The sequence below is a fragment of the Protomyctophum parallelum genome, assembly GCF_964188405.1.
Source record: "Protomyctophum parallelum genome assembly, chromosome: 3".
Lineage (NCBI taxonomy): Eukaryota > Metazoa > Chordata > Actinopteri > Myctophiformes > Myctophidae > Protomyctophum > Protomyctophum parallelum.
Window position 1 is genome coordinate 7,141,676 of NC_139698.1, and position 26,832 is coordinate 7,168,507.

At 43.7% G+C, this 26,832-nt stretch overlaps 1 protein-coding gene across 1 annotated transcript in view; it reads left to right on the forward strand.

Moving 5' to 3' along the window:
- Window positions 1–26,832, forward strand: part of kcnn3 (potassium intermediate/small conductance calcium-activated channel, subfamily N, member 3) — a gene marked incomplete at both ends in the record, with an annotated part of 243,583 nt that overhangs the window by 77,620 nt on the left and 139,131 nt on the right. Inside the window, one exon of the mRNA XM_083761983.1 lies at window positions 4,069–4,164. Within this exon, the coding sequence (XP_083618109.1) occupies window positions 4,069–4,164 (96 nt within the window). The remainder of the gene's footprint in view (window positions 1–4,068; window positions 4,165–26,832) is intronic.

Below are 26,832 nucleotides of genomic sequence, written 5' to 3' on the forward strand. Positions count from 1 at the left end.
TGCATCCATGATCAACATACTGTAGATAGATAGCTATATAGATAATAATTTAATTTAATTAATCTATCTATCTGCATAAAAAATAAATAGTCTATCAGCATAAAAACAAATTGGTTATATAGATTATATAAAAATGATATCCTGATGAATATCAATATTTTGATAATTGCTCAAAAGATAGTGATATAATATTTTGCCATATTGCCCATCCCTACCTCATATAACTTTATTAAAGAAAAATCACACCTTTGGTGAAGTGAGGGACACTCTTATCATCATACATCATCATGAATCATCTCGTACATCAGAATACCCAGCTGTGATTGGTTTAATAGCTGATTTGCTCGTTTGCATATGACGTACATTTTCCTTTCAATGGCATTTAATGTTTAATTTACGTCATATTTAGTGGAATTTTGACCAAATTTCTCCGTTCATTGCCAATGGCAAATATTGAGACGTGTGGGGACAAGATTTTGTGGACATTTGACCTGAATTCCCCTTTCATTGTCAATGGCAAATCATGAGATGTGTGGGGACTAAAGCTATGTATACCGGTATACATAGGAGGGGCTAGCGCCCCTCAAAAACACATTATTTGATAACTTTTCATCGTGCTCCTAAAATAATTTGTGTTCTACTAGATTCTTCAACTTAGTCGCACACGTGCTACTTGGAAAAATGCTAAGCGTCGAGCCCTGATCACAATCATTCAGCCCATTCTGGGCGGGAACGAAGCCCTTTTGGTTAACATTATGTTGTACTTTAGCTGTTGAAAAATAGTAGCAAGCTCGTGCCGCGCTACAAGCTTGTAGATCTGCTAATGTTTTTTAAATCGTGAAAATGTGAGCTGAGAGACAGACAGTAGGACAGCTGAGAGGGAGACAGTGTAGGAGAGACAGACAGTAGGACAGCTGAGAGGGAGACAGTGTAGGAGAGACAGACAGTAGGACAGCTGAGAGGGAGACAGTGTAGGAGAGACAGACAGTAGGACAGCTGAGAGACAGACAGTGTAAGAGAGACAGACAGTAGGACAGCTGAGAGGGAGACAGTGTAGGAGAGACAGACAGTAGGACAGCTGAGAGGGAGACAGTGTAGGAGAGACAGACAGTAGGACAGCTGAGAGGGAGACAGTGTAGGAGAGACAGACAGTAGGACAGCTGAGAGGGAGACAGTGTAGGAGAGACAGACAGTAGGACAGCTGAGAGGGAGACAGTGTAGGAGAGACAGACAGGACAGCTGAGAGGGAGACAGTGTAGGAGAGACAGACAGTAGGACAGCTGAGAGGGAGACAGTGTAGGAGAGACAGACAGTAGGACAGCTGAGAGACAGACAGTAGGACAGCTGAGAGGGAGACAGTGTAGGAGAGACAGACAGACAGTTCACAGTCTGAGGAAGGCCTTTGCAAGGGCAAATCGTATCACAGCTTAGGGAGATTGGTTTTCTCCAGAGTATTTTCTGGAGGGACTTCAACAATATGAATGTTCATTTCAGCGTATCTGTGGCAACAGACACACAGACGGTAACAGCAGCCCATAATTATATCGTCAATGTCGGCCATGGAAACTATTATCTTCAACCCCTTACCCCCCTGTGTCGGATCGGTGGTTAGACTGCCATAGTGTCAACCCCTTACCCCCCTGTGTCGGATCGGTGGTTAGACTGCCATAGTTTCAACCCCTTACCCCCCTGTGTCGGATCGGTGGTTAGACTGCCATAGTGTCAACCCCTTACCCCCCTGTGTCGGATCGGTGGTTAGACTGCCATAGTGTCAACCCCTTACCCCCCTGTGTCGGATCGGTGGTTAGACTGCCATAGTGTCAACCCCTTACCCCCCTGTGTCGGATCGGTGGTTAGACTGCTATAGTGTCAACCCCTTACCCCCCTGTGTCGGATCGGTGGTTAGACTGCCATAGTGTCAACCCCCTTACCCCTGTGTCGGATCGGTGGTTAGACTGCCATAGTGTAAACCCCTTACCCCCCTGTGTCGGATCGGTGGTTAGACTGGCATAGTGTCAACCCCTTACCCCCTGTGTCGGATCGGTGGTTAGACTGCCATAGTGTCAACCCCTTACCCCCCTGTGTCGGATCGGTGGTTAGACTGCCATAGTGTAAACCCCTTACCCCCCTGTGTCGGATCGGTGGTTAGACTGGCATAGTGTCAACCCCTTACCCCCTGTGTCGGATCGGTGGTTAGACTGCCATAGTGTCAACCCCTTACCCCCCTGTGTCGGATCGGTGGTTAGACTGCCATAGTGTCAACCCCTTACCCCCCTGTGTCGGATCGGTGGTTAGACTGCCATAGTGTAAACCCCTTACCCCCCTGTGTCGGATCGGTGGTTAGACTGGCATAGTGTCAACCCCTTACCCCCTGTGTCGGATCGGTGGTTAGACTGCCATAGTGTCAACCCCTTACCCCCCTGTGTCGGATCGGTGGTTAGACTAGCTAGCATATTCGCCAGATACCGATATATGACAAATAACAGCTGATACCGAGATGCAGTATCGGGACATCTCTATTTCCCGACATTTCCACCCGGCAATGATGATATAATGTATTAATGAATCACTTTTAGCTATAGGCCTTCTGTAAAACATATTTAGCTGTTTCACACAGACCCAAATCCACGTATACACAGTTCATTCTCTGGAAATATAGGCATCAGGAGTTAACCCATTTTGACCTGAGATCAGATTCAAAAAAATGTCTGTGTTTGAAAATGACAGTTTTCTGAAAAAACTATGTTTCTATGTCAGTCGTTCTTCCATTTTTCAAAAAAATAGCTATTTTTCAATAGCTAAAGCATAACATGATGCTAACACCAAAAGGGGTTCCCGAACAGCTCTGTCTGCGTGCGTGCGTGCGTGCGTGCGTGCGTGCGTGCGTGCGTGCGTGCACATCATGTGAAGCGCATACTGAAGTGCCCCCGAGTGGTGATAAAGAGTATAAAATGTGCTCTATAAATGCAGTCCATCTGCCTTAATGATATCTGGAATCTTCTGAGGTCGGGGAGGACGCGACCTCTTCCATCCGCCTCTTTTTATTAGTGCATCGGTCATTAGAGAGAGAGAGAGAGAGAGAGAGAGAGAGAGGAGGAGGAGAGAGAGAGGAGGAGAGAGAGGGAGAGAGGGAGAGGGAGAGGGAGAGGGAGAGGGAGAGGGGGAGGGAGAGGGAGAGGGAGAGGGAGAGGGAGAGGGAGAGGGAGAGGGAGAGGGAGAGGGAGAGGGAGAGGGAGAGGGAGAGGGAGAGAGAGGGGGAGGGGGAGAACTTCTCTGGGTACCAAGACAAGACAGTCAATGTTGTATTTGCGGAGAGGAGGGTGGTGGGGGGGGGGGGGGGGGAGTAGGCTATATAGCGCCTTTATCCAAAGTGCTTTGCAATATGCATTACACTCACCTATTGACACACACACACACACACACACACACACACACACACACACACACAATAATGTTTTAAGGCATTTCTTGTTTTCTGTTATTTTGGACTTCTGTCTTTGTGTTGTGGATATTCTATACACCTTTTCAAGAACAATGTTCTTGAAAGGTGCTCATAAATTAAAGCTAATACTGTGGTATTATTTATGTATTAATGAATCACTTTTAGCTATAGGCCTTCGGTAAAACATATTTAGCTGTTTCACACAGACCCAAATCCACGTATACACAGTTCATTCTCTGGAAATATAGGCATCAGGAGTTAACCCATTTTGACCTGAGATCAGATTCTAAAAAATGTCTGTGTTTGAAAATGACAGTTTTCTGAAAAAGCTATGTTTCTATGTCAGTCGTTCTTCGATTTAAAAAATAAATAGCAGACCTGCAAGCTCGTAGCGCGCCACTCGGTGGCTTAGGTTAGGTTTAGGTGTGCTGCCCCGTGGGAGGTTAGGGTGAGGGTTTGAGATAGGTAGTCATTGTAGGCCTAATGACTGGTCTAACCAAATGACTAGTCTAAACTAAGTACTGTCTAAACTAAGTACTGCACACGTACGTACGACTGTCCCCTGCCCAGTGGGGTGCATTTTATTTGAATTAAATTCATGACAAATCTTATTTTTCCCTCCACAGAGTTCCATGTACTCTCTGGCCCTGAAGTGTTTGATCAGCCTGTCTACTGTCATTCTGCTGGGACTGATCATCGCTTACCACGCACGAGAGGTCCAGGTAACAAACGCACGCACGCACATGGACACACGCACACACACACACACACACACACACACACACACACACACGCACACGCACGCACATGGACACACGTGACGTTGGTATGCTCGAGAGCACAGCAACCAGCAAACGTGTTGGGAATTTGGATTCATGCTTTTTGTTTGAAAATATATCCAAAAACAATTGCCATCTTAATACAAGTTGAACTCCAGATTCCTGTGGGGACACACCGACTAGACTGCTTCTCAGAATGCTTCTCCATTTTACTTCGCCATCTTTGGACCTCAAAAGCACAATTATAGCTGCACGCACACGCACACGCACACACACGCATACGCACACGCACACACACACAGACCTATGCTTTCCCACTGAATCCTCTGATCTAAGCTCTTGTGTCTTTCAATGTATTAAACTTTAATAGCACTGCTGCTCGTCTGTTTTTAGACGTGCTAACATCACCCACCTGCGTTTTGCCCACCACACCGTGAAACGCCAGTGTCCGTGTAACCTCCGAAGAGAGTGCACTGTATGCAACCATGAGAGCGTATACAAATGGAACCAAACGGACCCATTTGCAGTGGTGGAAAGTAACTAAGTACATTTACTACAAGTATAGGCTACTGTACGCTCACAATGCATGGCAATGTGACGCATCGTGATGGAGCTTGTAGATTATACATTTGAAAACATTAAATGTAACATTCTGCACTATTAGTACTTTTACTTGTGGTACATTTTGGAGTACATTTTGTACACTTTAGGCATATTTTGTACATTTTGAAGTACCTTTTAATCAGACCAGTGTGTGTCCAGTGGAAACCTCGTATGAATCTGATCTCAGGTCAGAATGGGTTAAAGCCAATATCTTTGTACTTCTGGTCTGTTTGGTTCCATTTGTATTTGTACGTATAGTGTTTCATGTAGTGGTGGAAATGTACTTTCCGTAAGTACAGTACTTAAGTAAATGTACTTAGTTACTTTACGTCACATGGTTTCATGTAGTGCTTTTGCTGAAGTGACATCAAGTGTAAGTCACAGAATAATGACGACGAGGCCCGTTTGGGTCCGTTTGGTTCCAGCTGAACGCTGAGCTGAACGCTGAGCTGAACGCTGAGCTGAACGCTGAGCTGAACGCTGAGCTGAACGCTGAGCTGTACCCTGAGCTGAACGCTGAGCTGTACGCTGAGCTGTACGCTGAGCTGAACGCTGAGCTGTACGCTGAGCTGTACGCTGTCGCTGTACGCTGTCGCTGTACACTGAGCTGTACGCTGAGCTGTACGCTGAGCTGTACGCTGAGCTGAACGCTGTCGCTGTACGCTGTCGCTGTACGCTGTCGCTGTACGCTGAGCTGTACGCTGTCGCTGAACGCTGAGCTGAACGCTGAGCTGTACGCTGAGCTGTACGCTGAGCTGTACGCTGAGCTGTACGCTGAGCTGTACGCTGAGCTGTACGCTGAGCTGTACGCTGAGCTGAACGCTGTCGCTGAACGCTGAGCTGTACGCTGAGCTGAACGCTGAGCTGTACGCTGAGCTGTACGCTGAGCTGTACGCTGAGCTGTACGCTGTCGCTGTACGCTGTCGCTGAACGCTGAGCTGTACGCTGAGCTGAACGCTGTCGCTGTACGCTGTCGCTGAACGCTGAGCTGTACGCTGAGCTGAACGCTGAGCTGTACGCTGAGCTGAACGCTGAGCTGAACGCTGAGCTGTACGCTGAGCTGTACGCTGAGCTGTACGCTGAGCTGTACGCTGAGCTGTACGCTGAGCTGAACGCTGAGCTGTACGCTGAGCTGTACGCTGAGCTGTACGCTGAGCTGAACGCTGAGCTGAACGCTGAGCTGTACGCTGAGCTGAACGCTGAGCTGTACGCTGAGCTGTACGCTGTCGCTGTACGCTGTCGCTGAACGCTGAGCTGTACGCTGAGCTGAACGCTGTCGCTGTACGCTGTCGCTGAACGCTGAGCTGTACGCTGAGCTGAACGCTGAGCTGTACGCTGAGCTGAACGCTGAGCTGAACGCTGAGCTGAACGCTGAGCTGTACGCTGAGCTGTACGCTGAGCTGAACGCTGAGCTGAACGCTGAGCTGAACGCTGAGCTGTACGCTGAGCTGTACGCTGAGCTGAACGCTGAGCTGAACGCTGAGCTGTACGCTGAGCTGAACGCTGAGCTGTACGCTGAGCTGTACGCTGAGCTGTACGCTGAACGCTGAGCTGTACGCTGAGTTGTACGCTGAACGCTGAGCTGTACGCTGAACTGTACGCTGAACGCTCTCAGAGTGAAACTAAGGCTGAGGCTTTTATAGTGCATGTGTACAGAGTGTACAGACTGAACTCAGAACCACTTTATTCCCATTATGCAGGACTTGTATAGTTTAAAGTGGTAATGGTCAAAGTGAAAGCACGGGAAACAGGACAAGTGTGTGTGTGTGTGTGTGTGCGTGTGCGTGCGTGCGTGCGTGCGTGCGTGCGTGCGTGCGTGCGTGCGTGCGTGCGTGCGTGCGTGCGTGCGTGCGTGCGTGTGTGTGTGTGTGCGCGTGCTGGCCTGCGTGTGTAGCAGAGTGGCTCAGAGCCTCTCTCTGCCGGATGGCCTCCAGAGTCTAATATCTCCCCCCTGGTCCATATAGGGATATCCCTTTGGTCTAGTGCTTAAGATGTTGGACATTTTCACGCGGGAGACCTGAGTTCGAATCCCGGGTGTTACGCGTGCGTGCGTGCGTGCGTGCGTGTGTGTGCATGCGTGCGTGCGTGCGGCAACATGCCATTGCTTCGACCTCCCGTATAGTTGGACCATTAACCCTATAACCTCACAGGAAGCCATGGGCGAGTCTTAACCCGCAGCCCCGCCGGTTGAGTCTTAACCCGCACCACGCAGGTCTGACTATAACGGGCTGTCTGACTCACGGGCATGCAGACAGTCCCCAAGGCCACCATATTGTTCAGATGATCTTTCAGGCCAGTTTGTAAGAAAGAACCCATAATATGTGATCCACATCCTTTCCCCCCCCCCCCATCCTAATGGATGGTGTCAGTTCATTCCACCTTCTGGTGGCAGAGCAGTAGAATGAGAATGTTTTGTTCAAAAAGCTTTTGTTTCATAAAAATCACACCAGTGTGAACCAAGTGGTGCAACTCCCGTCTATTGGTTCTCTGTATCGTTCCAATTTGTATCGTTCCAATTTCTTCTCTGTATCGTTCCAATTTCTTCTCTGTATCGTTTGCGTCCAGCAGGTGGCAGCCATGTCACATACTTCTCTCGTTCCAATTTCACGCATGCGCACACCACTCATGCTCACACAGGTACACAGGTACATCACAATCAGGTACACAGGTACATCACAAACAGGTACACAGGTACATGGACATTGCAAGCTGGATGTAGAAGTGGTTGCACCACTTAAAAATCCACCGTAGAAACGTTATGAGCTACTTTTTCTGTCAAGAAAGAAATGCCCTGCATTTGATTATTGTTCCAAGTGTCAGAGTTTGGGAAGTGCTTGTTTGTTTTCAATAACGCAACATTTTGCTGCCCCCCCCCCCCCCCCCCCCCCCTGCATTATGTGGCATTTAGAAGGTTAAGGCACCACAGCAGTGCCGATATATCGGCGCTGTTGTGGTGCACACTGGATCCAGTATACATTTCCTTTCCACATCGGCAACTCCAATCCAGACCCAGTATACGTGCGCTCAGAACTAAGTACATTTACGCAAGTAGGCCACTGTACGCTCACAATGCATGGCAGTGTGACGCATCGTGGTCGAGCTTGTAGATTATACATTTGAAAACATTAAATGTAACATTCTGCACTATTAGTACTTTTACTCGTGGTACATTTTGGAGTACATTTTGTACATTTTGAAGTACCTTTTAAAGCCAATATCTTTGTACTTCTGGTCTGTTTGGTTCCATTTGTATTTGTACGTATAGTGTTTCATGTATTAACCATGTCACAGGAACTCAGATGCGACAGCTGGAATCCTTAGTTCTCTGTTAAGATAAATTTACGTCCTGTCACTTTTTCATAGCAGCTGCAATTACACAAACGCAACTCTGTACTCACTCACTATCATTTTGATCTCAATGTACACCTGTCGGCTTCACCTCATCCCTCCATAACTGCAGGGACAAACACAATCAGTCACAAAAATAGCTTATTTTGCACCCAGTTGTCACAGGCAGGTTGGTCCAAGAATCTTGTTCTTGATCGTACTCCCAGTGTTTCAGCGATTCCCAGGGATTCCCAGTCCCCCTCATCACTGTCTGCCAGTGTTTTCCATCTCACAATGTCAGTTCATCCATGTCCATTTAGTGACCAATGTCCAATGTTCAGTTCGTTTATGATGTATCAACCCCCCTCATACTGGAAAAAACAAAACCAGTGGGTTGAATTTGATCATGGTATCCTTTTCCCAACGGAACAGGATGAGGTTTTGTTGACAGCTGTACATTTATTTTTGCATAATATTGCAATCCTTTGCACTCTAAATTTTGCAATTGTAGTTGTAGCTGCTATGTCTTATTCCGTATTTTAACTTTTTGGGTTCCTGTCCTTCAAATAATATCATAATACTGTCACATGCTATCCAGCTTTGCTAATCACAAGCGCTGCCCCATTTTCCTATACCGGGCAAGCATAGCTTTTTGGCATACTTTATTTGGTAGATATGCAATTACTACTTAACTCTTTTAAGATGTACAACCAATGTTAGACCATCCACTATATCAGGATGAGGTAGGCTAATACACTTATTGTAACAATATCATGTATTATTATTATTTCATGTCCATGAGGGCTTAACCCTACACTATAATTTATAGTGAAGTTAATAGACTATGCTACTGTGGTTACTATCTACCCAAATTTCGTTTAGCTCCTCACTCTGATAAAGACAATGTTTACAATGCACTTAACTAATTTAAGCTATTTTAAAAGACACTACACGTGCTGCTCCTACAAGGGGATGACCATTTAGCAACTTAACCCATTCTGACCTGAGGGGATTCCCACCCCTAATGGGATAATACATTGGTATATATTTTAGAAATCGTATACTGCAGATTTATACTTTAAGACATACTGTAGATTACAACACCAACCTGGTATACTAATTACTCACTTCATTTTATTTTCTTCTGACAATTACCTAAGGTCCCTATATAGAACACCACCTGTTTCTTCCTCTACTGACTCAACAAACCACTACTACCCCAGGCAGTATTTGACCACATGGGGTGTAGCACTCCACATTCCTTTATCTTTTCCTGCTTTTACAACGGCCCTCATACAAACCACCTCTAGCCACATTTTGCTTCCTCAAATTAACCTTATCATTACCTTAACAACATATTTATGTAACAAACGGTTATGGCAAAACTTAACTTAACCAATAATCACTATTATGAATACTCTTTCCTTTCTCAGCTCTTTTGAGTGCATTGTACTCAGTGATATATTTTCGGCCTATTATTCCTAATCTTATCCTTCCATCCGCACTTCTTTAACCTCCTACTTTTTACCAAGGCAAGTTGAGGTATTTATAATCCGGGCCACATGCTTTTATCTTAAACCTCAAACAGTTTAACATTAACAACATACTACTATTCTGTCACTATTGCTGTTTTCCTTTTCTCAATCTGACATGTCTACAATTTAAACAACATGCCTCGTGCACATAGTAGATCTGCCATTCAACAAAATCAGGCTATCCTTATCTCACAATCTTACTACACTAATTGACACAGTCCAATATGCTATTGAGCATACGCTCTCAATCCGGAGCGATTTACAAGAATATCCATGGCATAATCATACAACACGCCATGTATTTTCAGAAACCAGGAGACAGCCTCCTAAATATGGTGCATGGCTCTTAAACTAACTTACAATATTAATCAGGGCATGGCCTGCCTGGGGAATTTAGATTACATTTTGTTTTTCTACATAAAACAATCCTAAATTTTATGACAACTGCCATCATGCCATGTTAAGGAGGAAGAAAAATAAATAGTCCTAATTCAGACATTCCACTGCTCATATGAGGTATTTCCGTAGTTACTATTTCCATCAAGAATACTTTGACCCCACATATAAAATCTCTAACTCTAACTCCACAAATTACACAGTAACAATATCTAAAATAGAATATCTTATAATTTCAACACACCAAATATAATATGCTAAGATGAAAAATGAAACCATACCACTCTCACACTCTCCTTCGTCTCACATCCTTACTTTTATCCATATTTTGGAACCATTTCCATTTTCTCGACTCGAGAATTATGTGATAACATGTGACTAAAATGTATTCCTATAGGCATACCTCTATATCAGGCATTCCCATATCTCCATTTTAGATTATTAAATCTCCCATTTCCACATAGTTATTCACTCCGTCATCCTGACACATTTGCCTCACACATACACACACACACAGGCAGATAGGCAAAACACTCAACACAGTAGGCCTACATTCACACACTGACTAGCCAATTTTCGTTGTTTCATAAAACAACAGGATACCCTAGGCAGGAACTCGTCCCCCTATAGACAGTAGGCAACTTAATGAATGATTTATTGAATAGACTACTTTTCTCCCTACCATTCGTCAGACCTCATGTCTAACCAACTTGAGTCATTCAACCAACCAAACACTGCTCCTCCATCTCTCATATGCACACATGAAAGGCAAAACTTCACAGTTTCCCTCTTTAAATATAGGCCATCCAAAAAAACAATTGTGATCACAACCAAATTCATCACTGATACTTTAAAACCCCGAATAAAAGCAATACCTCATTTTCTGAACATCCAAACAGATCCATATACTCACTTGCGCGATGTCGGCCCAGCCAAAAGACAGAACTTTACCCACCAGGCCGAAACGCCAAGCCTACAGCATATCTCGGTGGGAAACCTCCAAATTGTAATGGAATCTGTGGACATATGCTCAAAAGACAAATCATAATAATGAATAATGAGACAACACAAGAATTCGGAGTTATAGAGTATAGAGATTTTACTCGAGTAAGGAGACGAGACTTACATGAACCTCCTCATGTATTGGAAACCCTAGTCTGGCTCCCAGAAGGACAAGACAGGACAGCCTTTATAGCTCTCTCTCACACAGACAACCCCCAACATACAGCCACAAGGCATTTCACCAAATGGGACAGTGACGTCATAAAACAACAGAAGGCACTGCACCAAACCGTAACTTTGGAGTATTATTAAATGGTTATCTCTAAATTTCCACGACAACACACATACTGTGTTAAGGTCTCACGGCGATCAGCCTGGCCCAGCGAGCTTTCTGGTCTAGAGGGGCGGGCGTTGGAGAAATATTGGTTCACCTATCAGATCTCTCCAAAATGGACGGCCTGCGCAAATCAGCATTTCCTGGCTTTCACCGCAACAGTTTGTGTTGTGTCTGTGATGTCAGACCTTAGATCCTGGTCAGCCTACATAAAGTGTGAATTGTCTTTACTTTCTCCTCACTGTGATGTTCAGAGGTTTATATTGAAGCGTTTTCTGGAGACACAGCCCAAGCGAGTTACTATTGTCCAACCCCAACAGAGGAACCTAGAACAGTCATTCTCATAACAGACCATTATTTTGATAATGGAAGGAAGGAGTGAGTCCCAATATTTCCAGAATCAGGTCTCCTGTTCCGAGTGTCCTTATGCCTCCACCTTCCTCCATGAACCAATGAAGAGGAGCCACAACGACCTCTACTGCCAAACACAGAGGAAAGAAGGGATCCCTTCAGCAGCCTGTCTGCAACCAAACTACTCTGTAACCAGCCAGAAACAAAGAGACACAGATGAACCTAAATCTAACAGTCATCAACAGGTTACCAAGAATGTAGCTCTGGCGGGAGAAGTAAAGACAAATCAGCCGAGTTACACAGGAAAGAAAACCCACACCTGTAAACAGTGTGACAAGAATTTCAGTCATTTAGGTAATCTGAAGAAACACCAGCGTACCCACACTGGAGAAAAGCCATATCTCTGTAAACAGTGTGGCAAGAATTTCAGTCAATTAGCTGATCTGAAGAAACACCAGCGTATCCACACTGGAGAAAAGCCATACCACTGTAAACAGTGTGACAAGAATTTCAGTCATTTAGGTAATCTGAAGAAACACCAGCGTACCCACACTGGAGAAAAACCATACCACTGTAAACATTGTGGAAAAAGTTTCACTGATTCAGGTCAACTGAAGACTCACCAGCGTTTCCACACTGGAGAAAAACCATACCACTGTAAACAGTGTGGCAAAAGTTTCACGCAGTCAAGTCAACTGAAGACTCACCAGCGTATCCACACTGGAGAAAAGCCATTTGTCTGTAAACAGTGTGGCAAGAGTTTCATTGCGTCAAGTCAGCTGAAGACTCACCAGCGTATCCATACTGGAGAAAAACCATACCACTGTAAACAGTGTGGCAATAGTTTCAGTAGGTTAGATAATCTGCAGTCACACCAGCGTATCCACACTGGAGTAAAACCATACCTCTGTAAACAGTGTGGCAAAAGTTTCATTGTGTCAAGTCATCTGAAGAAACACCAGCGTATCCACACTGGAGAAAAACCATACCACTGTAAACAGTGTGGAAAAAGTTTCACAGAGTCAGGTCAACTGCAGGCACACCAGCGTATCCACACTAATAATAATAATAATAAAACTTTATTTGTATAGCACCTTTCATGACATCAAATGCAGCTCAAAGTGCTTTACAGAACAATGGAGAATACAATAAAAGCAAAGCATAAAAGAAAAGCAAGGCAACAACATTAAAAAACAAGCAGTAATGCAATACAGTGAGGACATGAATAACAAAAAATATAAGATCACTTAAAGGCAATGTTGTAGAAGTGGGTCTTGAGCTGAGCTTTAAAAATGTCTACAGAGGCTGCCTGACGAAGGTACAGAGGGAGCTTGTTCCATGCCGATGGCCCGTAGAAGCAAAAAGCTGCTTCCCCGTATTTTTTAGTTGCCATTTTTTTTGGCAAAGCGAGCAGGCCAGCAGTGGAAGACCTTAACGGGCGGTTTGGGACATATTTAGGCAAGCAGTCATGTAGGTAGGAAGGTGCGAGACCATTGAGGGCTTTATAGACAAGTAAAATAATTTTAAAATCAATCCTAAAAACAACCGGAAGCCAGTGCAGTGATGCCAAAACTGGAGTAATATGTTCTCTCATCTTAGTTCTAGTTAAAACTCTGGCTGCTGCATTTTGGACAAGTTGTAATCTGTCAGTTGTTTTCCTAGGCAGTCCTGAAAAAAGTGCATTGCAGTAATCAAGCCGAGAGAAAACAAAGGCGTGGATTAGCGTTTTTGCATCGTCCAAGGACACATAGGCTCTGATTCGTGCAATATTTCTAAGGTGAAAAAAGGCAATCTTGGTAACATGATTAATGTGTGAATTAAAATTAAATTCAGAATCAATAATAACCCCCAGGTTCTTTACTGTACTGTTACTGTCTACAGTCAGGTTGCCAAGTCTGCTTAATATTGATTCTTTCTGCTCACTAGAGCCGATTATAAGAACTTCTGTCTTGTCCTCATTTAGCTTGAGAAAGTTCTCACTCATCCAACATTTGATGCTAGACAGACAGGTAAGCAGCGGGTCTAAAGCACAGGGATCATCTGGAGCCACAGATAGATATAATTGGGTATCATCAGCATATAAATGAAAATTGACTCCGTGATTGGCAATGAGTTCGCCCAATGGCAGTATGTACAAGGAGAAAAGCAGAGGGCCAAGAATCGAGCCCTGTGGAATACCAGAACTGATGTCGTGTTTGTCTGAGTCAAACTCGGCTAGATTGACAAAGTAACTTCTGTTTGATAGGTAGGAGGAAAACCAGGACAGGGCCGTACCAGACAGGCCTATCCAGTGCTCCAGACGCTGTATTAAAATTGAGTGATCAATCGTGTCAAATGCAGCCGTTAAATCTAGAAGTAAGAGAACGGATACATGTTTCTTATCAGCAGACACCCTCAGATCATTCATTACTTTTACAAGTGCTGTTTCTGTGCTGTGGCCTTTCCTAAAGCCAGATTGGAATTTGTTGTGCACATTATTGTTCTGTAGAAACACATCCAATTGATGAAAGATACATTTTTCTAAAACCTTGCCCAGAAAGGGTAGATTTGAAATGGGTCGATAGTTACCCAAAACAGAGGGATCAAGATTGTGTTTCTTGAGACTGACACAGGAGTGGATTTTCACTCCTTTCCCATCCCAGGAATGCAACACCACTCCTATTAGCCCGCAGCCTTTAGCTAGCAGTGCAACCAGGTAAATTTTTTCAGCGATGCGATACAAACTCACAAATGATTTACGATCGTCGGGTGCACAGCGACGCACCATGGACAGCTCTCAAACCTTTGGAGATACGACGCTTTCGGGTTATAATGGAGGCTCAACGGAGCTGGATTTAACAATCGCATCACTGGTGGTGGAGGAGGAGGTCCACACGAGCAAGAGCAATGCTAAAAGGTAAACAGACGGATGGCGCGTTCATATATAGAGTAAACGGTTGTCTACGCTTATACGCATAGCTGGCATAAATACGTCCCATTAGCCTAGCTACGTTTATTAGCGTAGATGGCAATAAAATAATGAAAGGCAATGGATGTTGTGTTCTTTTTAGATTACTGTGTTTCATGCCATTATAATTCAAACTATATGGCAACAGGAACACTTAATCTGTGGTAATATAATGAGGCATACTGTATAACGCCTTAATCCATTTTAAACAACACAAATCCTCAAACACATTAAAGGGTTCTTTGAAAGTAAAATGTAATACTTTTTAAGGTCCTTTTAAAACCCCGACAAATGTAATTTAAGACCCAAATAAATGTTGCAACAATGTCTTCCTAATTCCTATATTGAAATTGGCTAATGGGAGGGCTGGGGGCCGGCAGACCACCGTGGCCAGGCACCATTACTCATGCAGAATTGGAGATGCATAATATATACATCTATATCTATATTTTGTGTTTGTAATTTTAACCAATATTCATAACTTCCTGCTTCTCAAGACCGATGGCCTACCAATAATTAATACACACACACACACACACACACACACACACACACACACACACACACACACACACACACACACACACCCCCGAGATAGAACTAAACGCAACCATGTTTTTTAGGGTTTATGCAATACCAGTTGTATCCGTGTCAGAGTAGCAGTTCCACCCATCTGTCTGTGTCCCTTTTATGCCCATATATGGAGATTTATTTTTGGGTTAAGGTTAGGTTTAGGTATATCGTTTTACTGAGGTTAGGTTAGGGTCAGGTATTTATGGTCTTCTTTCTCTCAAAGACGAGGTGTGGACGAGGCCTCTAGACTCTGTCTGTCTGTAAAAGAGTGAAGTTTTGTCATGATGAAACAATCCAGTATTCCGTGAGTCCGTGGACCAAAATATGAAGAGGCCTGTTAATAAACGTCACCATGAGGCCAATTTAAAATAAATATGCTGTATTGGAACAGAGGTTCTTCCTGAGCCTGCTGGGAGTGTACACACATACTGTGTTAAGGTTTCACGGCGATCAGCCTGGCCCAGCGTGCTTTCTGGTCTAGAGGGGCGGGCGTGCATGGAGCAAGCGCTGGAGAAATATTGGTTCACCTATCAGATCTCTCCAAAATGGACGGCCTGCGCAAATCAGCATTTCCTGGCTTTCACCGCAACAGTTTGTGTTGTGTCTGTGATGTCAGACCTTAGATCCTGGTCAGCCTACATAAAGTGTGAATTGTCTTTACTTTCACCTCAGTGTGATGTTCAGAGGTTTGTATTGAAGCATTTTCTGGAGACACAGCCCAAGCGAGTGACTATTGTCGAACCCCAACAGAGGAACCTACAACGGTCATTCTCATAACAGACCATTATTTTGATAATGGAAGGAAGGAGTGAGTCCCAATATTTCCAGAATCAGGTCTCCTGTTCCGAGTGTCCTTATGCCTCCACCTTCCTCCATGAACCAATGAAGAGGAGCCACAACGACCTCTACTGCCAAACACAGAGGAAAGAAGGGATCCCTTCAGCAGCCTGTCTGCAACCAAACTACTCTGTAACCAGCCAGAAACAAAGAGACACGGATGAACCTAAATCTAACAGTCATCAACAGGTTACCAAGAATGTAGCTCTGGCGGGAGAAGTAAAGAAAAAACAGCCGAGTTACACAGGAAAGAAGACCCACACCTGTAAACAGTGTGACAAGAATTTCAGTCAGTTATGTGATCTGAAGAAACACCAGCGTATCCACACTGGAGAAAAGCCATACCACTGTAAACAGTGTGGAAAAAGTTTCACTGATTCAGGTCAACTGAAGACTCACCAGCGTTTCCACACTGGAGAAAAGCCATACCACTGTAAACAGTGTGAGAAGAATTCCAGTCAGTTATGTGATCTGAAGAAACACCAGCGTATCCACACTGGAGAAAAACCATACCACTGTAAACAGTGTGGCAAAAGTTTCAGTAGGTTAGATTCTATGCAGGTACACCAGCGTATCCACACTGGAGAAAAACCATATCTCTGTAAACAGTGTGGCAAAAGTTTCACACAGTCAAGTCAACGGAAGACTCACCAGCGTATCCATACTGGAGAAAAACCATACCACTGTAAACAGTGTGGCAAGACTTTCAGTAGGTTAGATTCTATGCAGGTACACCAGCGCACCCACACGGGAGAAAAACCATATCTCTGTAAACAGTGTGACAAGAATTTCAGACAGTTAAGTGATCTGAAGAAACACCAGCGTATCCACACTGGAGAAAAACCATATCTCTGTAAACAGTGTGGAAAAAGTTTCACTGAGTCAGGTCAACTGAAGACTCACCAGCGTTTCCACACTGGAGAAAAACCATACCACTGTAAACAGTGTGGCAATAGTTTCAGTAGGTTAGATCATTTGCAGACACACCAGCGTATCCACACTGGAAAAAAAACCACACCACTGTAAACAGTGTGGAAAAAGTTTCACTGAGTCAGGTCAACTGAAGACTCACCAGCGTTTCCACACTGGAGAAAAGCCATACCACTGTAAACAGTGTGAGAAGAATTTCAGTCAGTTATGTGATCTGAAGAAACACCAGCGTATCCATACTGGAGAAAAACCATACCACTGTAAACAGTGTGGCAATAGTTTCATTAGGTTAGATAATCTGCAGAGACACCAGCGTATCCACCAGTGATGGGCAAGCTACTTGGAAAATGTAGTGTGGTAAATTTTAACCCACCACACTAACTAAAACTAGACTCTAGAGACAAAAAGGCTGAATGAGTTTCTTCTCTAAACTAAATAGCAAACTGCAGGAAAGTACCAAGGATCGGATGAAGGAGCACGCAGAGAGAAGTGAATTGAAGATGCATCAGAGTTGTATTTATTGAAGACAAAGACCAGGACAGAGAGCTTCCCCGTGGCCATGCTGTGTGCCACGGGAGCACACGGACAGACTACCACCTTGCGGTGGTCAGCCTGCTAAAGACTCCTATTTCATTTACAACAGGATATGCAGGACATTATATGCAGTTTTCCATCAAACAGTTGGGTTCTAGGCGTGGTTTGAAACTTTTACATACAAATGGCATGGAGATGCATAGCCTACAGAGTGACGTCTGAGATTTAATCAAGTTGCCTCTCATTGAACAATAGTATGCTAACTTCCTATCACACCTGACCAGCCAAGGTACTTGACTATGCTTGATTGCCTTCAAACTTGCAGACAGACAAATGGCAGACCTAAGTAACATTTGACTTAGCACAGAATGTATAGTTGATTACACATGATATAGTATAAAATGATTGTCCAGATACGACAGTAGTAAGCTACACTACCAGTTACTCTCTATTAAATATAGCTCAACTGCAACGAATCTATCCCCAGAGAATTGTAGCAAGCTACACTATAAGCTACATGGCAAAAGTAGCTAGCTACATGGACATTTTTATTTATTCATGTTTTTATTTGAGCTGGGACTCGATTAAAATGTTTTATCTAATTCATTAGAGGCTTTGTAATGAATTAATCTTTTTTAATCGCATATCAATATTCGACCTGAGAACAGTGAGAAACCTTTTTTTCTATGTTTTGTTTTGTATCCCAGTGAATCAATGAATAGTGACTATGGAATTCCACTCATTTTCAACATTTTACTGTCATTAATATACCTTTGAGTTGTTGTGTGGAAATAATAAAAAGTCCCCCCATTCTTTTGTTGCATTATGAAGTACATCTGTGACATCACAAAGATGTAGGCTACTTCATAATATTACTGTTTTCCCCCTAGACCTCCAGTTCTAGGCAACACAGAATGATGAATACAACTTTTTTGTAGTGCCTATAAGAATAGTCAAATGTGTCTTGCGTGGTGGGGCATAAGAAATCAAATAAAAACAACTTTATTGGGGGGGAACACTTAGACAAAGGAATACAATCAAAAACTGTGGAATGAACTGCTGAGGTGTGCATTTCATGGGTTTGGGGCAGACCATTGTCTGACCACGGCACGGACCTCCACGCTTACTGCTTCATGCAGTAAGCTTCAAGCTTGACAGCAGCTTCGTGCTGTGGTGAAATCCCCTGCGAGACATGTTTAAGCTAAAGCAGCTAGCATGGAAGCTAACGTTGGGAACATAATTATGGAACCTTTCCCTCTGATATTTCACACAACCATGCCGTTATCCACACGTCCATCCGATAGCTTTTAAATGTAATTGTCCCATCCACTGAGCAAAAGCGATATAAGCGGCTTCTTCATTCATTCGATTAATTTGGGTTTGGGCTTTCTGACGGAGCTATAGGCTCATTAGCCTGTAGTGTACTGTACTTCTGCTGCTGCTGCTAGCCTCGCTCTATGGAGCAGAGTGTAGTAGGCGTGCCGCAGCCAGTTCAGTACTAGGGGCACGTTCGGAAATAGCGTACCGAGCGCACTGTGCAATGCAAACTAATACGCTACCACCACGCTACTGATACATGTAGTTAAGCTATGTAGCGTCGCTACTTGTAGCTAGCTACTGCCCAACACTGGTATCCACACTGGAGAAAAACCATACCACTGTAAACATTGTGGAAAAAGTGTCACTGAGTCAGGTCAACTGAAGACTCGCCAGCGTTTCCACACTGGAGAAAAAACATACCACTGTAAACTGTGTGGCAAAAGCTTCACGCAGTCAAGTCATCTGAAGAAACACCAGCGTATCCATACTGGAGAAAAACCATACCACTGTAAACAGTGTGGAAAAAGTTTCACTGAGTCAGGTCAACTGCAGGCACACCAGCGTATCCACACTAGAGACTGACACAGGAGTGGATTTTCCCTCCTTTCCCATCCCAGGAGTGCAACACCACTCCTATTAGCCCGCAGCCTTTAGCTAGCAGTGCAACCAGGTACATTTTTTCAGCGATGCGATACAAACTCACAAATGATTTACGATCGTCGGGTGCACAGCGACGCACCATGGACAGCTTTCAAACCTTTGGAGATACGACGCTTTCGGGTTATAATGGAGGCTCAACGGATCACTGGTGGTGGAGGAGGTACACACGAGCAATAGCAATACTAAAAGGTAAACAGACGGATGGCGCGTTCATATATAGAGTAAACGGTTGTCTACGCTTATACGCTTAGCTGGCATAAATACGTCCCATTAGCCTAGCTACGTTTATTAGCGTAGATGGCAATAAAATAATGAAAGGCAATGGATGTTGTGTTCTTTTTAGATTACTGTGTTTCATGCCATTATAATTCAAACTATATGGCAACAGGAACACTTAATCTGTGGTAATATAATGAAGCATACTGTATAACGCCTTAATCCATTTTAAACAACACTAATCCTCATAAACACATTAAAGGGTTCTTTGAAAGTAAAGTTTAATACTTTTTAAGGTCCTTTTAAAACCCCAACAAATGTAATTTAAGACCCAAATAAATGTTGCAACAATGTCTACCTATTTCCTATATTGAAATTGGCTAATGGGAGGGCTGGGGGCCGGCAGACCACCGTGGCCAGGCACCATTACTCATGCAGAATTGGAGATGCATAATATATACATCTATATCTATATTTTGTGTTTGTAATTTTAACCAATATTGATAACTTCCTGCTTCTCAAGACCGATGGCCTACCAATAATTAATACACACACACACACACACACACACACACACACACACACACACACACACACACACCCGAGATAGAACTAAACGCAACCATGTTTTTTAGGGTTTATGCAATACCAGTTGTATCCGTGTCAGAGTAGCAGTTCCACCCATCTGTCTGTGTCCCTTTTATGCCCATATATGGAGATTTATTTTTGGGTTAAGGTTAGGTTTAGGTATATAGTTTTACTGAGGTTAGGTTAGGGTCAGCTATTTATGGTCTTCTTTCTCTCAAAGACGAGGTGTGGACGAGGCCTCTAGACTCTGTCTGTCTGTCTGTAAAAGAGTGAAGTTTTGTCATGATGAAAAGATCCAGGATTCCGTGAGTCCGTGGACCAAAATATGAAGAGGCCTGTTAATAAACGTCACCATGAGGCCAATTTAAAATAAATATGCTGTATTGGAACAGAGGTTCTTCCTGAGCCTGCTGGGAGTGTACACACATACTGTGTTAAGGTTTCACGGCGATCAGCCTGGCCCAGCGTGCTTTCTGGTCTAGAGGGGCGGGCGTGCATGGAGCAGGCGCTGGAGAAATATTGGTTCACCTATCAGATCTCTCCAAAATGGACGGCCTGCGCAAATCAGCATTTCCTGGCTTTCACCGCAACAGTTTGTGTTGTGTCTGTGATGGCAGACCTTAGATCCTGGTCAGCCTACATAAAGTGTGAATTGTCTTTACTTTCACCTCAGTGTGATGTTCAGAGGTTTGTATTGAAGCATTTACTGGAGACACAGCCCAAGCGAGTGACTATTGTCGAACCCCAACAGAGGAACCTAGAACGGTCATTCTCATAACAGACCATTATTTTGATAATGGAAGGAAGGAGTGAGTCCCAATATTTCCAGAATCAGGTCTCCTGTTCCGAGTGTCCTTATGCCTCCACCTTCCTCCATGAACCAATGAAGAGGAGCCACAACGACCTCTACTGCCAAACACAGAGGAAAGAAGGGATCCCTTCAGCAGCCTGTCTGCAACCAAACTACTCTGTAACCAGCCAGAAACAAAGAGACACAGATGAACCTAAATCTAACAGTCATCAACAGGTTACCAAGAATGTAGCTCTGGCGGGAGAAGTAAAGACAAATCAGCCGAGTTACACAGGAAAGAAAACCCACACCTGTAAACAGTGTGACAAGAATTTCAGTCGTTTAGGTGATCTGAAGAAACACCAGCGTACCCACACTGGAGAAAAGCCATACCTCTGTAAACAGTGTGGCAATGGTTTCACTGTGTCAAGTCAACTGAAGACTCACCAGCGTACCCACACTGGAGAAAAACCATACCACTGTAAACAGTGTGACAATTATTTCAGTCAGCTAGGTGTCCTGAAGAAACACCAGCGTATCCACACTGGAGAAAAGCCATACCACTGTAAACAGTGTGACAAGACTTTCAGTAGGTTAGATCATCTGCAGGCACACCAGGTTATCCACACAGGAGAAAAACCATACCACTGTAAACAGTGTGGCAAGACTTTCAGTAGGTTAGATTCTATGCAGGTACACCAGCGTATCCACACTGGAGAAAAACCATATCTCTGTAAACAGTGTGGCAAAAGTTTCACGCAGTCAAGTCAACTGAAGACTCACCAGCATTTCCACACTGGAGAAAAACCATACCACTGTAAACAGTGTGAGAAGAATTTCAGACAGTTAAGTAATCTGAAGAAACACCAGCGTATCCACACTGGAGAAAAACCATACCACTGTAAACAGTGTGACAATAATTTCACACAGTTAAGTGATCTGAAGAAACACCAGCGTATCCACACTGGAGAAAGACCATACCTCTGTAAACAGTGTGGCAAAAGTTTCACGCAGTCAAGTCAACTGAAGACTCACCAGCACATCCACACTGGAGAAAAACCATATCTCTGTAAACAGTGTGGCAAAAGTTTCACGCAGTCAAGTCAACTGAAGACTCACCAGCATTTCCACACTGGAGAAAAACCATACCACTGTAAACAGTGTGAGAAGAATTTCAGACAGTTAAGTGATCTGAAGAAACACCAGCGTATCCACACTGGAGAAAGACCATACCTCTGTAAACAGTGTGGCAAAAGTTTCACGCAGTCAAGTCAACTGAAGACTCACCAGCACATCCACACTGGAGAAAAGTCATATGTCTGTAAACAGTGTGGTAAGAGCTTCATTGGTTCAGTTCGACTGAAAACTCACCAGCGTTTCCACACTGGAGAAAAGCCATACCACTGTAAACAGTGTGACAAGAATTTCACACAGTCAAGTGATCTGAAGAAACACCAGCGTATCCACACTGGAGAAAGACCATACCTCTGTAAACAGTGTGGCAAACGTTTCACGCAGTCAAGTCAACTGAAGACTCACCAGCATTTCCACACTGGAGAAAAACCATACCACTGTAAACAGTGTGGAAAAGTTTCACAGAGTCAGGTCAACTGCATGCACACCAGCGTATCCAAACTAGAGACTGACACAGGAGTGGATTTTCCCTCCTTTCCCATCCCAGGAGTGCAACACCACTCCTCTTAGCCCGCAGCCTTTAGCTAACAGTGCAACCAGGTAATTATTTTCAGCGATGTGATACAAACTCACAAATGATTTACGATCGTCGGGTGCACAGCGACGCACCATGGACAGCTCTCAAACCTTTGGAGATACGACGCTTTCGGGTTATAATGGAGGCTCAACGGAGCTGGATTTAACAATCGCATCACTGGTGGTGGAGGAGGAGGTCCACACGAGCAAGAGCAATACTAAAAGGTAAACAGACGGATGGCGCGTTCATATATAGAGTAAACGGTTGTCTACGCTTATACGCATAGCTGGCATAAATACGTCCCATTAGCCTAGCTACGTTTATTAGCGTAGATGGCAATAAAATAATGAAAGGCAATGGATGTTGTGTTCTTTTAGATTACTGTGTTTCATGCCATTATAATTCAAACTATATGGCAACAGGAACACTTAATCTGTGGTAATATAATGAGGCATACTGTATGAAGCCTTAATCCATTTTAAACAACACTAATCCTCATAAACACATTAAAGGGTTCTTTGAAAGTAAAGTTTAATACTTTTTAAGGTCCTTTTAAAACCCCGACAAATGTAATTTAAGACCCAAATAAATGTTGCAACAATGTCTATACCTATTTCCTATATTGAAATTGGCTAATGCGAGGGCTGGGGGCCGGCAGACCACCGTGGCCAGGCACCATTACTCATGCAGAATTGGAGATGCATAATATATACATCTATATCTATATTTTGTGTTTGTAATTTTAACCAATATTCATAACTTCCTGCTTCTCAAGACCGATGGCCTACCAATAATTAATACACACACACACACACACACACACACACACACACACACACACACCCGAGATAGAACTAAACGCAACCTTTTTTTTTAGGGTTTATGCAATACCAGTTGTATCCGTGTCAGAGTAGCAGTTCCACCCATCTGTCTGTGTCCCTTTTATGCCCATATATGGAGATTTATTTTTGGGTTAAGGTTAGGTTCAGGTATATAGTTTTACTGAGGTTAGGTTAGGGTCAGCTATTTATGGTCGTCTTTCTCTCAAAGACGAGGTGTGGACGAGGCCTCTAGACTCTGTCTGTCTGTCTGTAAAAGAGTGAAGTTTTGTCATGATGAAAAGATCCAGGATTCCGTGAGTCCGTGGACCAAAATATGAAGAGGCCTGTTAATAAACGACACCATGAGGCCAATTTAAAATAAATATGCTGTATTGGAACAGAGGTTCTTCCTGAGCCTGCTGGGAGTGTACACACATACTGTGTTAAGGTTTCACGGCGATCAGCCTGGCCCAGCGTGCTTTCTGGTCTAGAGGGGCGGGCGTGCATGGAGCAAGCGCTGGAGAAATATTGGTTCACCTATCAGATCTCTCCAAAATGGACGGCCTGCGCAAATCAGCATTTCCTGGCTTTCACCGCAACAGTTTGTGTTGTGTCTGTGATGTCAGACCTTAGATCCTGGTCAGCCTACATAAAGTGTGAATTGTCTTTACTTTCACCTCAGTGTGATGTTCAGAGGTTTGTATTGAAGCATTTTCTGGAGACACAGCCCAAGCGAGTGACTATTGTCGAACCCCAACAGAGGAACCTACAACGGTCATTCTCATAACAGACCATTATTTTGATAATGGAAGGAAGGAGTGAGTCCCAATATTTCCAGAATCAGGTCTCCTGTTCCGAGTGTCCTTATGCCTCCACCTTCCTCCATGAACCAATGAAGAGGAGCCACAACGACCTCTACTGCCAAACACAGAGGAAAGAAGGGATCCCTTCAGCAGCCTGTATGCAACCAAACTACTCTGTAACCAGCCAGAAACAAAGAGACACAGATGAACCTAAATCTAACAGTCATCAACAGGTTACCAAGAATGTAGCTCTGGCGGGAGAAGTAAAGAAAAAACAGCCGAGTTACACAGGAAAGAAGACCCACACCTGTAAACAGTGTGACAAGAATTTCAGTCAGTTATGTGATCTGAAGAAACACCAGCGTATCCACACTGGAGAAAAGCCATACCACTGTAAACAGTGTGGAAAAAGTTTCACTGATTCAGGTCAACTGAAGACTCACCAGCGTTTCCACACTGGAGAAAAGCCATACCACTGTAAACAGTGTGAGAAGAATTCCAGTCAGTTATGTGATCTGAAGAAACACCAGCGTATCCACACTGGAGAAAAACCATACCACTGTAAACAGTGTGGCAAAAGTTTCAGTAGGTTAGATTCTATGCAGGTACACCAGCGTATCCACACTGGAGAAAAACCATATCTCTGTAAACAGTGTGGCAAAAGTTTCACGCAGTCAAGTCAACGGAAGACTCACCAGCGTATCCATACTGGAGAAAAACCATACCACTGTAAACAGTGTGGCAAGACTTTCAGTAGGTTAGATTCTATGCAGGTACACCAGCGCACCCACACGGGAGAAAAACCATATCTCTGTAAACAGTGCGACAAGAATTTCAGACAGTTAAGTGATCTGAAGAAACACCAGCGTATCCACACTGGAGAAAAACCATATCTCTGTAAACAGTGTGGAAAAAGTTTCACTGAGTCAGGTCAACTGAAGACTCACCAGCGTTTCCACACTGGAGAAAAACCATACCACTGTAAACAGTGTGGCAATAGTTTCAGTAGGTTAGATCATTTGCAGACACACCAGCGTATCCACACTGGAAAAAAAACCACACCACTGTAAACAGTGTGGAAAAAGTTTCACTGAGTCAGGTCAACTGAAGACTCACCAGCGTTTCCACACTGGAGAAAAGCCATACCACTGTAAACAGTGTGAGAAGAATTTCAGTCAGTTATGTGATCTGAAGAAACACCAGCGTATCCATACTGGAGAAAAACCATACCACTGTAAACAGTGTGGCAATAGTTTCATTAGGTTAGATAATCTGCAGAGACACCAGCGTATCCACCAGTGATGGGCAAGCTACTTGGAAAATGTAGTGTGGTAAATTTTAACCCACCACACTAACTAAAACTAGACTCTAGAGACAAAAAGGCTGAATGAGTTTCTTCTCTAAACTAAATAGCAAACTGCAGGAAAGTACCAAGGATCGGATGAAGGAGCACGCAGAGAGAAGTGAATTGAAGATGCATCAGAGTTGTATTTATTGAAGACAAAGACCAGGACAGAGAGCTTCCCCGTGGCCATGCTGTGTGCCACGGGAGCACACGGACAGACTACCACCTTGCGGTGGTCAGCCTGCTAAAGACTCCTATTTCATTTACAACAGGATATGCAGGACATTATATGCAGTTTTCCATCAAACAGTTGGGTTCTAGGCGTGGTTTGAAACTTTTACATACAAATGGCATGGAGATGCATAGCCTACAGAGTGACGTCTGAGATTTAATCAAGTTGCCTCTCATTGAACAATAGTATGCTAACTTCCTATCACACCTGACCAGCCAAGGTACTTGACTATGCTTGATTGCCTTCAAACTTGCAGACAGACAAATGGCAGACCTAAGTAACATTTGACTTAGCACAGAATGTATAGTTGATTACACATGATATAGTATAAAATGATTGTCCAGATACGACAGTAGTAAGCTACACTACCAGTTACTCTCTATTAAATATAGCTCAACTGCAACGAATCTATCCCCAGAGAATTGTAGCAAGCTACACTATAAGCTACATGGCAAAAGTAGCTAGCTACATGGACATTTTTATTTATTCATGTTTTTATTTGAGCTGGGACTCGATTAAAATGTTTTATCTAATTCATTAGAGGCTTTGTAATGAATTAATCTTTTTTAATCGCATATCAATATTCGACCTGAGAACAGTGAGAAACCTTTTTTTCTATGTTTTGTTTTGTATCCCAGTGAATCAATGAATAGTGACTATGGAATTCCACTCATTTTCAACATTTTACTGTCATTAATATACCTTTGAGTTGTTGTGTGGAAATAATAAAAAGTCCCCCCATTCTTTTGTTGCATT